At 47.2% G+C, this 17,773-nt stretch overlaps 1 protein-coding gene across 6 annotated transcripts in view; it reads right to left on the bottom strand.

Moving 5' to 3' along the window:
• DLGAP1 (DLG associated protein 1) overlaps nucleotides 1–17,773 on the bottom strand; it is an 834,514-nt gene that overhangs the window by 88,777 nt on the left and 727,964 nt on the right. For all 6 annotated transcript variants that reach the window (XM_073679102.1, XM_073679101.1, XM_073679106.1 and 3 more), the window contains one exon: nucleotides 15,141–15,232. In XM_073679102.1, coding sequence (XP_073535203.1) covers nucleotides 15,141–15,232 — 92 coding nt within the window. The remainder of the gene's footprint in view (nucleotides 1–15,140; nucleotides 15,233–17,773) is intronic.

Genomic DNA, 17,773 nt, shown 5'->3' with positions numbered 1-17,773 from the left:
CTAACAAAGGGGCAGCTTGTAGTTTCCTGCTAAGGAGCAACTAAATATTATATGTTGCTCAATGCAAATTATAGACTGAAATTATGCAGATGACCATCAATTATGTAATCAGGTCATGAACCGGGTGGCCAACATAACTTTTTATTTTTTCTAGAAAGCTTATGAAAAAATCACAGACAGACAATATTTTTTACGGACACATTGGAAAACCGTAATAAATCATTAAGATTATAAGTGATCCACATCTACAGTCCATAATTATGATATGAAAACATAAGCTGTATTCACTGTAAATTGGAAAATAATGCTAATTACAGTCAATTAGTTTCAGTCAATTACAGTCAATTAGTTTCTTCAGCCTCGAAAAAATCATGGATGCCTTAAAAAAAAATTTACGGACAGGGCAAAAAAGTGCCTTATTTTTATGGACCGTCCAGGAATTTCTCGACAGTTGTCAACCCCGTGAGGAATTTATCTAAATATATTAATTCATCAGGACCCAATGTATTCACTCACAATGGGCCAATGTGACCATTAGACCTATATGATGGGCTATAGAGCAACCTTACTTCTGATCTGTATGTCAGTCTGATAACCTTAATGACAGAGACCCCCGATGCTCACAATACTATATGTGGTTGATGAATGCTCACTGGCTGATGATGCATGGTATTACAGAAGTATTACTTATCACATTTGGCAGAACAAGTACCACTTCCTGCTCCGATCAGGACAGTAACCAGAGGGGAACCAAAATAATTCACAGCAAAGCTGAACTTAGAGTAAAGGTAGTGATTTCATCTTCAGAAGAAGAATATATGTTCAACATTTATGGCAACTTATTGAGGCAGAAGAGGGAGACGGCTCAATATTTATGGATCCATCTATGGCCATTTACTAATTTTACACATGTAGTTTATAGGGTTAAAGAAATAAAAGGGTTATTGTTGGGGTCCAGTGCTAAAACCTAATGTCTTATTCTAAATTCGGAACTGTTTAGGAGACTGGATGAGTCCCTGGCTAGTGGGGTTGTGATAATGAGAGGGTGTAACAAAGTTACATCCATAAAAAAGGATTTGTGTTGTATTGTTAATTCTAAATGCCACTTGTAAGGACTTTTACAATAGGCATGGCTGGGGGTTCAGGCTATTTGTGATCAGCTTCTAATAAGTAGGATTTGTCCAAAGCAGAATACTTCTCTAATCCTTAAAGTATGAGGTAGTCCGAAATAAACTTTGTAGGGGTTCTATAGGAATAGAAAAAGAGCTGGGTAGACAAAAGAATTATCATTAGAAATACATTCCTAAATAACTCTAAAGTGGATCGGTATACATAAAAACTGTATACATAATTAAACAGATGTCTTATATCTGATGAAGCTGGTGTATTTACTTTGAAAATTCATGTCAAAATGTCTCTATAATCCTGAATTCAAGATCAGAATTTTATGAATTATGCTATAAAGTGAAATAGCTGATGAGTCCAAATGTATTAAATTTCCACCCAGAGCCTGATTGACAGCTGCGGCTTGTCCTGAGCTGTGAGAGACCTCAGCAGCACCAGGAAAGAGGAGTAATGTGGATTTGTCAAGCTGGCTAGGTGGATGGAGATTCAGTTAATCTTTGATAAAAGGAGTATGCAGCCATTCTGATAAGGCTTTTCAAAGTAAATACAGCATCCTTATCAAATCTAAGAGATCTATAAATTAATGTATGAATTAAGGTCTGCTTTAATTAACAAATCACATTTGCTTTGTTTAGTGTTGTAATCATTGTAATCATTAGAAAGCATTAAAATGGCAGGCAACTTGTTGCAATGACAGAAGCCTGCACTAGAATTTTAATATGACAGGTCCCTGTGAGCATGTGCAGAAGGAAGCTGTGCTGTTGTGACCTGGAGAAAGTTCGACAGTATGTGATATACATTATCAACATTCAGAAATACATAGTGGACAGTAGTGTGAGAAGCTTCTTCTTAGCCACAACACTCTATTATCCAGCACCGCTATCATGTGAAGTATTAGGTAGGAAAGACATGATGGACAGCAGTGTGAGCAGTGTCTTCCTACCTCAGCATCCCTGGTATCTCCAGTATTAGATAAGATAGACACGGTGGACTGCAGAATAAGCAGCCTCTTCTTACCTCAGTACCTCTGGTATCTTTAGTATTAGATCACCAGATAGACAGGGTGGACAGCAGTGTAAGCAGCCTCAGCACCCCTGGTATCTCTGGTATTAAATCAGATAGACAGGGTGGACAGCAGTGTGAGCAGTCTTTTCTTATCTCTGCATCCCTGGTATCTCCAGTATTAGATAAGACAGACAGAGTGGACAGCAGTGTGAGTGGTCTCTCCTTACCTCAGCATCCCTGGTTTCTCCACTATTAGATCAGATAGACAAGGTGGCCATCAGTGTGAGCAGCCTCTTCTTACCTCAGCATCCCTGGTATCTCCAGTATAAGATCACAATATACACTGGGATCACATTTTCCTACATATGAAGGGAAGGAGCAGAGCTTCCTACTGCACATGTCACAGGTACTTGGCCTATTAACATTCTAGGCCATTTATTTATGTCATTATTACATAATGGAGTGATTTGCTTAAGTAAAGATATTTAGAAGTAAATTTATCATAATAATGACATTTATTTCTACAACCCCAAAGAAGTTAGGACGCTGTGTAAAATGTAAAAAAAAAACATGAATGCAATCATTTGGAAATCTCTTATAGCCATATTTTATTCACCACAGAACATAGAACACATATCAGAAGTTGAAAGTTAGAAATTTTTCCTTTTCATTTGAAAGAAATAACTCATTTAGAAATTAATGGCAGCAACACATCTAAAAAAAGTTGGGACACGGTTAAAAAAAGGCTCGAAAAGTAAGTAGTACTGATGAAAAACAACTGGAGAGTCAATTTTCAGCTGAATCACATGACTGTATAAAAAAGCATATTAGAGAGGCAGAGTCTCTCAGAAGGGAAGATAGTCAGTGGCTCACTTGTCTGTGAAATAGTGGATCTAAAAATTGTGAAACAATTTCAGAAAAATGTTCCTCAATTTAAAATTGCAAAGGTTTTTAATATCCCACCATCTACAGTACATAATATCATTAAAAGATTCAGAGATTTGAGAGAAATCTATGTGCATAAGGGACAAGGCCGGCGGGCAATATTGGATGCCCGTGATCAATGGGCCATCAGGCCGCAATGCATTAAATACAAGGTGATTTAGTCATGAAAATCATTGCATGGACTAGGAATACTTAAAAAAAATTATTGTCTGTGAACACAGCTTGTCATGCGATCCAAAAATACGAGTTAGAGCTCTATCATGCCAAGAAGAAGCATATATCAACACAATCCAGAAATGCTGCCGTCTTCTCCTGGCCAAAGATCATTTAAAATGGACTGAGGCAAAATGGAAATCTATTCTGTGCTCAGATGGATCAATATTTGAAATTCTTTGTGGAAACCACGGTCCTGAAGACTCAAGAGAAGAGGGACCATCCAGCTTATTATCAGCGCACGGTTCAAAATCCTGCATCTTTGATGGTATAGGGTTGCACTAGTGCGTACAGCATGGGCAAAATCAAAGCTGAGCATTATATAGAGGATTTAGAACAACTTATGCCCCCATTCAGACGACATATATTTCACAGAAATGCCTTGCATATTTCAGCAAGATAATGCTAAACCACATATTGCATCTATCTATTATTTGGCAGTCCCTCTAATATATTCTATATGCTAAAGGAAGACATCTTAAGACGACCTCTTCACCTTGTCTGTATTCCTCCGTAGCTGCAAAGGCAGCAAGAATAAAACAGCTCATTCCACCCAGATAACCTTATGGCTGGACTCTTGTAATGGCATATACGGAAGCCTGGCTGGCAAATCAATGCTGTGATGAACCTGTAGCCGCCATCTTGGTAATGATAAATCATATCCAGGGATGGCCACACTTCAGCAGCCCCCACCCTTGGGACCTTCTGTTAAAACGTCAACTAGATAGTTTCCCCCCATCCAGGCTCCTGTAAGATAAGAAGCCTACTTAACACTTGAATGCTAGGAGCTTCAAAGACTTCGAGAGGAAACACAGCCAGCAGGGGGGGGTGCTTCGTCTATCTGTACCTGACCATTTGTCCCATAGGACTAGTTTCTTTGTCTGTCACAAGCATGGAGGCATAAGATATAGAAACATGAATAGTACACGCATGTTGCGTGGGATGGGCCAATAAAAAAATATCACGGCGTCCCGGAGCCATTGCGCACACAAGCCTCCGCGGTAGACGTTTGTACGTGCTCTGGAAGCCAAGATATAGCGCTGAGCCATTCCTGAGGACCGTATGGTATCATAATTGATATCAAAAGGTCGGTTACGGCGGCCCGAATCCGTGGGAACCCCTGTGGGTATCCTGAGACCATCCCAGAAGAAGTTATTGGGTTCCTTAGAATTTGGGCTTCTGATCGAAGTTAGACCTGAGGGTGGAGACTGAGTCAGCTGACCTCACCAGCAGTGGGCGGGACGGGGCAGGTAAGATAGCAGGACAGACAAGAGACAAGTCAGTCTTGACCCAAGAGTGGGGTGCTGAACATCTGAGCACCAGCTGAGGCCACCAAGGGGAGGAGCAGTTTGACCATGCGGTGGTAGGCCTCAGCCTGTAACAAAGAACCGTGCCTGCGACCGCAGAATCCTCTCCCTGCGTCACAAGAAAATCAAGAAACCGGTAACTGATATGCTGTGGTGATTCTGTGTGTTGTATTCCATTGTTGTATAGTTTAGCCTGACCTTATACCTGTGTATATTTAGTTGTATATCGTGTATCTAGTGTATTATTATAATCAATTACCTCAAGTAATTGTGGGCCTGCCTTTTATTCTGCATAACGAACGCACGTCCGTGTGAGCTCGGCTCAAGCCAAAAACGCTACCCAGGGTTGGTTCCTGACCCGATATAGGCCCATTCACGGACTGGGCGTATATCTAAAATAGGGACTGGTGGCAGCATACCAACTGGGGATTGGGGAAGGCTGGTAGTGACGGTCGGAGGTTCAGATATATATATTCCTGGCGCGGCCAAGGAAGATATATATACCGCCCTCACTACAGAGGGCCCCGATACCCAGTAGGTTACAGGACAGTCTCTCTGGCGACCGCTTATCCTAGGTGCAGTTCCTTGACTGACCTGAGGCTAAGAGGGCGCTAGCGAGTTGTGCTGTGTAGTGACGTTACGGTTTAGTGACGTTGAAGGGATAACACACTACCGTGTTCCCTGCGCTGGTTGCAGCTTCCTGGCACTACTTTCTCTAGGTGCAGTACCTTGACTGACCTGAGAGGTAAGGGGGCGCCAGAGAGCTGCACCCACCGGCCGGCTTTCATCCCATTGGTGGCAGAGCGGTGGGATTGCAGAATAATAGTGTTGTGGGACCCCTACTCCCAGGCACTAAAGACTGCCAGTGGTAACTTCCACTGCTGGAGTCTTAAGGTCAGCCCAACGTTAGACGGTCAGGCTAAAAGTATAACAAGGTGTGTGCAAACTCAGGGTTGCAGCGGTGTCGGTTACCAAGATGGCAGACGGCACCAGGAGCAAGACCCTGCAAGAGGCTAATGCTACGGTCCGTGTGGCAGGAGGGGAGGACATTGTTACTCATGGCGAGGAGGAGTCCAGCCCGGGCACCTCAGGGAGCCAGTCCCCAGTATACGGTCCCGCAGTGGGCTGCCCATCACCTACCCAGCCCAGCCTGTCCAGATCACAAGCCCTTTTACAAGCGGCTATGGCAAGTCTCCAGTCTCATGGCGATGCCGTCTACAAAACCCTCCTGGCAGCATCAGAGAAGGCAGCGGAGGAGGAGCGTGCAGAGCGGGCTGCGGAGCGGGCTGCGGAGCGGGCTGCGGAGCGTGAAGCTGCAGAGCGCCGGGAGGCTGCGGAGCGTGAAGCTGCAGAGCGCCGGGAGGTTGCGGAGCGTGCAGAGCGAGCTGCGGAGCGCCAGCACCAACTGGACCTGGCCCAGCGGGGGCTTCCGCTAGAGCAACCAACCCATCAGGAGACCAAGTCGTCCAAAGTCCGAGCTGAGGACTTCCCTCTACTGGAGAAGGATGGGGACCTGGACTCCTTTCTGGTGGCATTTGAACGGACCTGTCTTCAGCACCATCTGGCCCGGGATCAGTGGGCCAGATACCTGACCCCCCGTTTGAGGGGTAAGTCCCTGGATGCCTTGGGGGACTTACCTGCCGGGGAGGAACAGAACTACGACTGCATCAAGCGGGCCCTGATCCGGCAGTACAACCTCACTCCCGAGTCGTACCGCCAGAAGTTCCGGAGCCTGCTGCGTGGCCCCAAGGACACCTGGACCGATCATATGCGGGCGCTGTTGAGAGCCGCAGAGCACTGGACCTCGGGTCTAGCGCTTACTACCCGCCAGGAGGTCCAGGAACTGTTCGTCACGGAGCAGTTCTTGTGGAACTGCCCAGAGGACCTCCGACAGTTCCTCCGTGACCGAAAACCAACAGGGGCTTCTGCTACAGCCGCCCTGGCAGACGAGTATGCCAATAACAGGGCGCCTGAGCTGAAGAAGTCTGCCAGCAGCACCTGGAGAGGGGGTAAGCCCAGTCATGCCCCTGTTTCCCCGGCCCCTAGAACACAAGGGGTGTATCCCCCTGTTGCCCTCTCCAGGCAAGGACCAGACGTAAGACGTTGTCATCTATGCAACAAACCAGGACACTTTAGGGCTGAGTGTCCCCAGCGCCAAAAGACCCCATCCCAGTCCCAGAGAGCGCCCAATGTTTTGTGTGTGGGAGGGGGTGGTGGTAGGTCCCTGGATAACATCCAACCCGTCACCATAGGCCGTTCTGCGGTCATGGGACTGCGGGACACGGGCGCTGAACGAACACTGGTACGGCCTGAGGTGGTGTCCCCCCAGGACTTGGTACCAGGAAAGACTCTTTCCGTCTCCGGGGTTGGAGGCGTGGAGCCGGCACTTCCCGTTGCCATGGTGTATTTGGACTGGGGTGCCGGAAGGGGGATGCGGGAGGTGGGAGTAACGCCAAATATTCCCGCAAATGTTTTATTAGGGACCGACTTGGGGCGTCTAGTATCGCAGTATGTACCCTCTGAACCCCCAAGTTCGGCCCCCCAAGAGTGTATTGATTTGTCTGCTGCTAATGCCAACCATGTTGTATGTAGTGTGTGTCCTGCTGAGGAGGAGGGAGTGAAACCTGAGGGTAACACCTGCACAGACACAACACAAACAGGGTTAGTGAAAGCAGGTGGGGAGTGTGGGGATGCCCGCAGAGGTGCTCAGCCGGCGTGCCGTGACCTCTTGTCCTCCGGTGAGGGAGGGGGCGGGCAGGATTCTGTAGAGGGAAGCTCAGGGATGGAGAGGGGGGCAGCTACCGGCAGTGTAGGGCTCCCAGGGGTATCCAGGCTGCTGAGTATAGGCCCACTGCAGGGGGAGGAACAGGCCATGGGAGGTGGGGGTGTCCCAAGAGAGGAGCCGCCAGGTAAGACCCCAGGGCAGGAGTTCCCCACATCCGAGATGTCCAAAGGCCTAGGAAGCCTGCCTGATCGGGCGGCTTGGTCAGAAACAGAGGGGAAGCAGGCACTACCCACGGTCACAGCGGTCATAGCCGCTGTCACCAGGAGTGGGAGCGCCGGAGCCCAAGGAGCCTTGCAGAGGTCCGACGGCTTCCCCACTTCTGACCAAGTGTCTGCCGGGTCAGACAGCGGCCAGGTGACATGCCCGGAGGGGCTGACGGAGGATGTGGCAGTTTCGTCGATTCTGGCCACATCAAGTCAGGAATTTCAGGCTGCGTTGGAAGCAGACGACAGCCTGAAAGCTCTCAAGGAACAGGCGGCACAGCCTCCCATGGAGTCAGACTGCGAGCGTGTGGTCTGGGACCAGGGACGGCTGTACCGGGTAACGGTCCAGCAGGGTTCACCGGAGGCGTGGCCCAGGGACCGACAGTTAGTGGTACCCTATCCGTTCAGGGCGGAATTGTTGCGGATCGCACACGAGATTCCGATGGCCGGACACCTAGGGATCGCTAAAACCAAGGCCAGGATAGCTCAGCATTTCTACTGGCCTGGGATGGGAGCCGCGGTGGGTGCCTACTGCCGTTCGTGTGACACCTGTCAGAGGGTGGGGAAGGCGGGGCCGCGCCCCAAAGCCCCACTGGTAACTCTGCCAATCATCGAAGAGCCTTTCTCGAGGGTCGCTGTGGATCTTATTGGACCTCTGTCCACTCCCAGCCACTCCGGGAAATGCTTCATACTCACGGTAGTGGACTATGCCACCCGGTACCCGGAAGCGGTAGCTTTGTCGTCCATTCGGGCCGACAAGGTGGCTACCGCCTTACTGGAGATCTTCTCCAGAGTGGGTTTCCCCCAAGAAATGCTCACCGACCGAGGGACCCAGTTTATGTCGCGGCTGATGGAGTCCCTCTGTAAGCAAATGCAGGTGCAACATCTGGTGGCCAGCCCGTATCACCCACAGACTAATGGCCTGTGTGAGCGGTTCAATGGCACCTTAAAGCAGATGCTTAAGATGTTGGTCGACTCCCACGGGAGAGACTGGGAGCGTTACCTCCCACACCTCCTATTTGCTTACCGGGAGGTTCCGCAGGCCTCAACGGGGTTCTCCCCCTTTGAGCTCCTGTACGGGCGACGGGTACGGGGCCCCCTGGCTCTGGTGAAGGAAGCATGGGAAGGGGATTTGGCCACCCCCGAGGTGTCGGTCATCGAGTATGTCGTGCGCCACCGGGACAGGATGATGGCCTTGGCAAAGCTGGTGCAGGACAATATGGCCCAGGCCCAGGCCGACCAGAAGCGGTGGTACGACCAGAATGCTTGTGAGAGGACCTACCAGGTGGGTCAAAAGGTGTGGGTACTGGTCCCCGTACCACAGAACAAGCTTCAGGCAGCCTGGGAAGGTCCCTACTTCGTGCACCAGAAACTCAATGCCGTCACCTATCTGGTCACCCTGGATCACGCCCGTGGAAGGAGGAAGGCCTTCCACGTGAACATGATGAAGGCTCATCATGAGCGGGAAGCGACTGCCCACCCAGTGTGCAACCTTCCCGAGGAAGGAGAGGTAGAAACCCTCCTGGATCTGCTCACCCAAGCCAAGGCGGGTGGGTCCATCGAGGATGTGGGGGTTGGCCACCAGCTCACGGAGGACCAACGGTCCCAGCTGGGGACCACCCTGCACCCCTTCCGGGGGCTGTTCAGCAGCCTGCCCGGAAGGACTGAGATGGCTGTCCACGACGTGGACACTGGCGATCACCCGCCGATCCGGCGTTCAGCATATCGGGTCTCTTTCGAGGTGCAGGGAAACATGCGCCAAGAGATAGACGAGATGCTGAAGCTGGGGGTGATCCAGGCATCCAGCAGCGCGTGGGCCTCGCCTGTAGTCCTCGTACCAAAGAAGGACCGAACTACACGGTTCTGCGTGGACTACCGGGGGCTCAACGCTGTAACGGCCACCGATGCGTTCCCCATACCACGCATCGATGACCTGCTCGATCGGATGGCCGGGGCTAAGTACCTGACCATCATGGATCTGAGCCGGGGGTACTGGCAGATTCCTCTGACCCCCGCGGCAAGGGAACGCTCTGCCTTTATCACCCCTTTTGGACTGTACGAGTCCACAGTGATGCCATTCGGCATGAAGAATGCCCCTGCCACTTTTCAGCGGATGGTCAATACGCTGCTTGAGGGACTTGAAGGGTACGCGGCTGCGTACTTGGACGATATTGCAGTCTTCAGTCCCACTTGGGAGGATCACCTAGAGCACCTGCGGCAGGTGCTCGGTCGGATCCACCGGGCAGGCTTGACCATCAAGCCGGAAAAGTGCCAGCTGGGCATGAGTGAGGTCCTCTACCTGGGTCACCGGGTAGGCGGGGGGGTTCTGAAGCCAGAACCGGGGAAAGTGGATGCCATCGCATCCTGGCCCACTCCTAGGACCAAAAAGCAGGTGATGTCCTTCTTGGGGACCGCCGGGTACTATAGGAGGTTCGTCCCACACTATAGCACCCTGGCCAAGCCCCTGACGGACCTCACCAAGAAGAAGCTGCCCGTCGCAGTCGACTGGACAGTCGCCTGCGAGACAGCTTTCGGGGCACTCAAGGCCGCCCTAAGTAGCTCCCCTGTACTGCAAGCTGCCGACTTCGACCGGCCGTTTGTGGTACAGACCGACGCCAGTGACTTTGGCCTCGGTGCTGTGCTAAGTCAGGTCAACACGACAGGCCAGGAACATCCTGTCTTGTACCTGAGCAGGAAGCTACTGCCCCGGGAGGTGGCTTACTCCACGGTGGAAAAAGAATGCCTGGCAATTGTATGGGCCCTGCAGCGTCTGCAGCCCTACTTGTACGGGAGCCATTTCACCGTGGAGACGGACCACAACCCCCTCAGCTGGTTACACACGGTCTCTGGGTCGAATGGCAGGTTGCTACGCTGGAGCCTCGCTCTCCAGCAGTACCACTTCTCCATTCGCCACAGAAGAGGCCGTGACCACGGTAACGCTGACGGGTTATCCCGGCAAGGGGAGGGTGCAGAAGGACGCACGGGGGAACACAGGAATGTGCTACCCCCTCGCGCCCTCGTATAGGGGGAGGTGTGATGAACCTGTAGCCGCCATCTTGGTAATGATAAATCATATCCAGGGATGGCCACACTTCAGCAGCCCCCACCCTTGGGACCTTCTGTTAAAACGTCAACTAGATAGTTTCCCCCCATCCAGGCTCCTGTAAGATAAGAAGCCTACTTAACACTTGAATGCTAGGAGCTTCAAAGACTTCGAGAGGAAACACAGCCAGCAGGGGGGGGTGCTTCGTCTATCTGTACCTGACCATTTGTCCCATAGGACTAGTTTCTTTGTCTGTCACAAGCATGGAGGCATAAGATATAGAAACATGAATAGTACACGCATGTTGCGTGGGATGGGCCAATAAAAAAATATCACGGCGTCCCGGAGCCATTGCGCACACAAGCCTCCGCGGTAGACGTTTGTACGTGCTCTGGAAGCCAAGATATAGCGCTGAGCCATTCCTGAGGACCGTATGGTATCATAATTGATATCAAAAGGTCGGTTACGGCGGCCCGAATCCGTGGGAACCCCTGTGGGTATCCTGAGACCATCCCAGAAGAAGTTATTGGGTTCCTTAGAATTTGGGCTTCTGATCGAAGTTAGACCTGAGGGTGGAGACTGAGTCAGCTGACCTCACCAGCAGTGGGCGGGACGGGGCAGGTAAGATAGCAGGACAGACAAGAGACAAGTCAGTCTTGACCCAAGAGTGGGGTGCTGAACATCTGAGCACCAGCTGAGGCCACCAAGGGGAGGAGCAGTTTGACCATGCGGTGGTAGGCCTCAGCCTGTAACAAAGAACCGTGCCTGCGACCGCAGAATCCTCTCCCTGCGTCACAAGAAAATCAAGAAACCGGTAACTGATATGCTGTGGTGATTCTGTGTGTTGTATTCCATTGTTGTATAGTTTAGCCTGACCTTATACCTGTGTATATTTAGTTGTATATCGTGTATCTAGTGTATTATTATAATCAATTACCTCAAGTAATTGTGGGCCTGCCTTTTATTCTGCATAACGAACGCACGTCCGTGTGAGCTCGGCTCAAGCCAAAAACGCTACCCAGGGTTGGTTCCTGACCCGATATAGGCCCATTCACGGACTGGGCGTATATCTAAAATAGGGACTGGTGGCAGCATACCAACTGGGGATTGGGGAAGGCTGGTAGTGACGGTCGGAGGTTCAGATATATATATTCCTGGCGCGGCCAAGGAAGATATATATACCGCCCTCACTACAGAGGGCCCCGATACCCAGTAGGTTACAGGACAGTCTCTCTGGCGACCGCTTATCCTAGGTGCAGTTCCTTGACTGACCTGAGGCTAAGAGGGCGCTAGCGAGTTGTGCTGTGTAGTGACGTTACGGTTTAGTGACGTTGAAGGGATAACACACTACCGTGTTCCCTGCGCTGGTTGCAGCTTCCTGGCACTACTTTCTCTAGGTGCAGTACCTTGACTGACCTGAGAGGTAAGGGGGCGCCAGAGAGCTGCACCCACCGGCCGGCTTTCATCACAAATGCATTGCCTAATTTATTTATCTATGAATTTATTATTTATTTAGTTAACCTTGAGTTAGTCTAAAACGCTGCAGCTTGGTTAATAACTAAGCAAACAACCCTGCCTTACTGCCATAAAACCAAACCTTCGCACACTGAACTGGCTGCCTAAGAATTAGAAAACTTTTTTTAAAATGTGGATGAAAATCACTAAAGGGAACCTGTCACCATGAAAATGCCGGACAATCTGCAGGACCCATGATATAGAGCAGGAGGAGCTGAGCAGATGGAGATATAACTTTGTGAGAAAAGATTCAGTACAACTTGTGTTTAAACATTTAATCCTCTACCCTTTCAGGGATTCTCGGTCCTGTCAGTGACTGACAGCTTTCTTTATATACGTGTGCACACAGGGATAGCTGTCAGTCACTAATAGGACCGCCTACTGGACTGAAGATCCCAGATATAGCAGAGGATTAAAGGATGAAAACATGGATTGTACTGAATCTTCTCAGCTCCCCTTGCTCTATAACATGATGCCTGCAGATTGGACTGCATTTTCATGGTGACAGGTTCCCTTAAAAGGGAACCTGTTATGTGAAAAAATGCTATTAACCTGCAGATATGGGTTTAATCTGCAGGTTAATAGCATTCTGAACCTTCCCAGCCCCAGCCCTTAGACCCACGCTGCTGGGAGGAAATTAACTTTATTCCTCCTACTAACAGTCACCACAAGTACAGTCACTGCTCTAGTATAGAGAGCGGCGACTGTAACCGCGACCCCCGCACTGACTGACAGCAGGTTAATAGCGTTTTTTCACATGACAAGTTCACTTTAAAGCCATACAAAACTTTAAGGATTCAGATACTTAAAAAAAAAATAGTGTAGCACTAATCTATTCTGTCCTGTTGGACCAGCAGACATGAATAAACTGTCCACACCCAGGATCCACCATAAAATATTTGAAGGCCGTGTCTTCTGTCATTGAGCACCCGCTCTCTGGCTCTCATTTCCTGGATCAATCAGAGAGATATCATCCATCATCCATGGACACATTTAAAATAATCTATAAACCACAGATGTTCAAAGTGATTGACATTGGTGGCACGGCAGATGTATAGACGGTAGTCCACTTCTTCCGGACGTGTGCCACCATATCCTTGGATTTGAATTCCACTATTTCAGTGATGCCTTGTCTCAGGTCGTTCAGATCCTGTGGCTTGAAGGTCAGGATGGAGAAGATACACTTGAGTGTTTGATGTAGCCCCACAGAAAGAAATCTCGTGAAGGTCCGCGCAACATTGGTGAATCGATTTGAGTCAATGCATCACTGAAACAGTGGAGTCCATATCTGAGGATATGCTGACACGCATGTGGACAGAATTGGACTACCACCTAGACATCTGCCGTGGGACTAATGGAAATCACTTTGAACATCTGTAGGTTATAGATACAACTTGGATAGATAGTGTGTCTTTTCATGTTAATAAATTTGTGTTCTGTTCTCTTGGTTATAAATGCTGAGGCTATAATTTTGCACCATGCTTTTTGAATCACCTTGTACATCCAAAATCAAAAATAATGTGTCAAAGTAATAAAATAATAACAATCACCCACCAATCACAATGGCCCAATTCATCAAGAATGTGTTGGAACCAGAAGCTCCTGATTTATTAAGAGGCACACGCCTGTTAAGGTACCATCACACTAAACGACGCTACAGCGATCCCGACAATTATACGACCTGTCAGGGATCGTTGCTGCGTCGCTGTGTGGTCGCTGGTGAGATGTCAAACAGTCAGATCTTCCCAACGACGCAGCAACGATACGGCGACCCATAGCGACCTGTATAACGATGCAACGCAAATGCATTCCTATGTGTCGTTGGTCGTTGGTAAGGTGTCAAACACAGCGATGCATGCTACCCAGCAGGACCTCAACGATCAAAAAAAGGTCCAAGCCATTCCGACATGACCAGTGATCTCACAGCAGGGGCCTGGTCGCTGCTACGTGTCACATGTAGCGAGATCGCTGCTGAGGTCGCTGTTGCGTCACAGAACTTGTGACTCAGCAGCGATCTCGCTAGTGATCTCGCTTAGTGTGACGGGGGCTTTAATGAATCAGGTGCGTCATACCAGTGGCATGTGCCTCCATGCGCCTCACCATACATCTTTTTCAATCTCAGGGACCGGAGTAAGATTTCTGGAATAAGGAACGCCATAGCTCGTCATCAATTAGAATCCACTCCAGCTCCGCTTATTATGTGTTGGAAAAATGCCAAAAGTCACAATTTTTTGCGCAACACTGTTGTGAAAAATTTCTTTGGGACTTATCAAACTGTTTCATTCCATTTTTCTGGAGAAAACACTTTGATTAATTGGGACCAATATTTTAGTCCTGCAAACCACTGCCCAGTACTCTAATGCACGTTTCGCACATTGTGAAATTTTTCATCTGAGGCCACGGCCCCACTATCAGTATTTGGTCAGTATTCGGTTAGTATTTTTTCTCAGGAGTGGGAGCTAAAACCAGATGAGGAACAATCAGAGAAAAGGTATAATAGAAACAAGTCACCAATTCTACATTTATCACCCACTCCTGGTTTTGGCTCCCACTCCTGAGAAAAAATACTGACCGAATACTGACCAAATACTGATAGTGGGGCCGTGGCCTTAATATAAGGATTTTAGATATCATTAAGGCAATTTGTTAGAATAAAATGGTGAGTTTTCAGATTATAGAAATCCTAGATTTATGGCTGACTCCTACTATTCTCTTTATGTGACACTTATGGGCCTATTATTTCTTGCATTACGTAAGTTTGAAACACGCTGCATCATGAACTAGATACATTTTATTTTATTCTTAGGTGTGCATACAGTTAAGAAACACCTTAGTCATGTCAGACAAACTTTATCTCTACTCTCTAATATAAGCCAAGAATAAGTATTCAAGAAGACTAGGGATAACATCACTATTTAGAAACTAAACTGTATACACGACCTATAAATTGACTATTTTACTATAGCTTAGTACTATTAAATAAGATCCAGATTTCTTACGCTCTTTCTTCTTCTACTTGAATTCCTACTGATTGATATCTGAAGGCGGCCTCTCTCTGCTCTGCGATCGCAGCTTCTTCTGGCCCGTCAACCTAAAAAACAATATTAAGCAGCTAATATGATTGTTTACTAGTAATAACAGATCGGTGTGATTAGAATTGTGTAGTCACAATGATAAATACTTTTTTCAGTGATTTTTCTTTATAATAATTTGAGTTTTCATTTCCTTATATTATTTGGAGTTTTCTCAAATTATTAAAGCAGATCTGTCACCAAAATTCAACAATCCAAACTGCATATATTACTATCAAGATCTCTTAGACCTGATGAGGCTAGCTGTACTTACTTTGAAAATTCATGTCTTAATGGCTGTATATTTATAATGATTTTACTTGCTTACATAGCACCATTAATTCCGGCATCACTGTCCCCATTGGTGTTCACAATCTAAATTCCCTATCACTATGTCTTTGGAGTATATCCTGATAAGATTAAGATGAGGATTATCTTCTTATGAAATCTAGCTCATTTTAATATCGAGTGGGAAAACTTTCAAAAATGATTAAACAGCTATTCTGCCATAGATTTTCAAAGTAAATACACCTGCCTCATCAGGTCTAAGGAATCTGTTTAACAATGTATGCTGCTTGTATTGTGAAATAACAACAGATTCCCTATAAATGTAAATGTAATATAGATTTCTTAGAACCACAATAAATAACATCTGCAAATGTTACAAAAGGGCACCACTCCTTGAAAAATATTGGCTTTATTAGGAAATTTAGACCTATGCTTCTAATAAAGAAACAGTGTAATGACAGGAATACATTTTAGATCAATGTTAATAAAATTCTAGGTGAATTGCTCATACTTTTTTAATTATTTCAGTTACTATAGTGTCCTATTAAATTCTGCATTGTTTTAAAGAGCATCTGTCAGTGGGATCAACCCTCCTGAGCCATCTATATGGGCATATAGGTCATAGGAAGCTGAATAAAATTATACCTTGATATCTGTGACCCGATGTTTTATTCCAAAGAAATCCAAGTTTTTCTTAATATGTAAATGAATAGTAAAAAGATCTACTGCACTGGTATACTTAATTTAAAATGACACGAGAGGGTTAGTGGTAAAAAGAGGAATTTATTTATTTATACCAAGAAATTTAAAAAAATTATCTGATAAAAATGCAAGGTTAAAATTCATAGAGAGAGTAGTAGGGGTTCCTTTGAGGAATGTGCTCGGGATTCCAAGTTCTCCTAATTGGTTATTCTTGGTTAGTCCAGGACGTGCGAGTACCTGTGAAGGGTATATATATGCTATGGTAAGCTTTAAAACCGGCTGACAAATTACCTTTTTAGTATGTGGAGGTTCTAGTTATCTGGAAGGCAGTTAGGTGGAGAAGAGGCCTAAACAGCGGTATAGAACTTTTTGATTTCAATAATGACTAATGATAAACACCTCCCACCAGCTCTGATAGGTATATAATGAGAGCAGTGAGAATTATGACCATCCCTGACGAAGGATACCGCAGTATCCGAAACGCGTAGGAAGTTTGGCCTCTCCTGCTCTCCGTCTCCAAGTCACGTGACAAATCAGGACCTTACGCTACGCAGGTCCTAGTGTGTAAACCGCCTCTCTACTTCCGGGCGCTGCACGCGGGTGCCGGAGTCTCCGGTCGGGACTCCGACATCCATCAGCCCAGACACTTACCAACCCTGACTCCACGAAGCAAGTCTTCCATCATAGGACGTCGACTAAGGTAAAAACCACAGCAGCACGCAACTCCCTGGATTATACGATTTGTTACCATCTATTTTCTCTCCTCAAAGAAGCTGGGCTCCCTACAGTAACAAATGCTTATAATAACAATAGAAAGTCTTACCCTCTCTTTTATCCCTGTGTTCACTGATCTTTATACTAATTATTGTTGACATATAGCTTCTCTAGGTCTGAAAAATTAACTTTGATGGCTAAACTGTGACTACGATCCACCACCATTGGATAACAAGTATCACCTAGAATCCATACACCCACCTCCCTACGGGTAAGGTACTTAATTGTGCAAAACTGTGTACTATATATCTATGTACGTTCTATTTTCTGAGTTCCCACTTAACATTACCATATAGTCCTCCAGGCGGACCCAGGACAATGACTCCCCAGTTCAAACAGGGTTAACAGGTTTTATCACCAATTTCAGATCTTCACAGGTAAATATCCAACCTATTCTCAATAAGTGGCAACACTCTGTCTCCTAATAGTTAGCCCCTTCTTTACTCACAGCTGACCGTTTCAGCAGAGCTAGCCAGAGACGCCCATACTCCTGTGATTATTCCTTCTCCACCTAACTGCCTTCCAGGTAACTAGAACCTCCACATACTAAAAAGGTAATTTGTCAGCCCATTTTAAAGCTTACCATAGCATATATATACCCTTCACAGGTACTCGCACGTCCTGGACTAACCGAGAATAACCAATTAGGAGAACTTGGAATCCCGAGCACATTCCTCAAAGGAACCCCTACTACTCTCTCTATGAATTTTAACCTTGCATTTTTATCAGATAATTTTTTAAAATTTCTTTGTATAAATAAATAAATTCCTCTTTTTACCACTAACCCTCTCGTGTCA

The sequence above is a fragment of the Phyllobates terribilis genome, unplaced genomic scaffold (assembly GCF_046119375.1).
Source record: "Phyllobates terribilis strain yellow unplaced genomic scaffold, ASM4611937v1 Scaffold_4__5_contigs__length_816908805, whole genome shotgun sequence".
NCBI lineage: Eukaryota > Metazoa > Chordata > Amphibia > Anura > Dendrobatidae > Phyllobates > Phyllobates terribilis.
The sequence above is the reverse complement of the archived record's forward strand: the minus strand, read 5'-3'. Positions and strand labels throughout refer to the sequence as shown.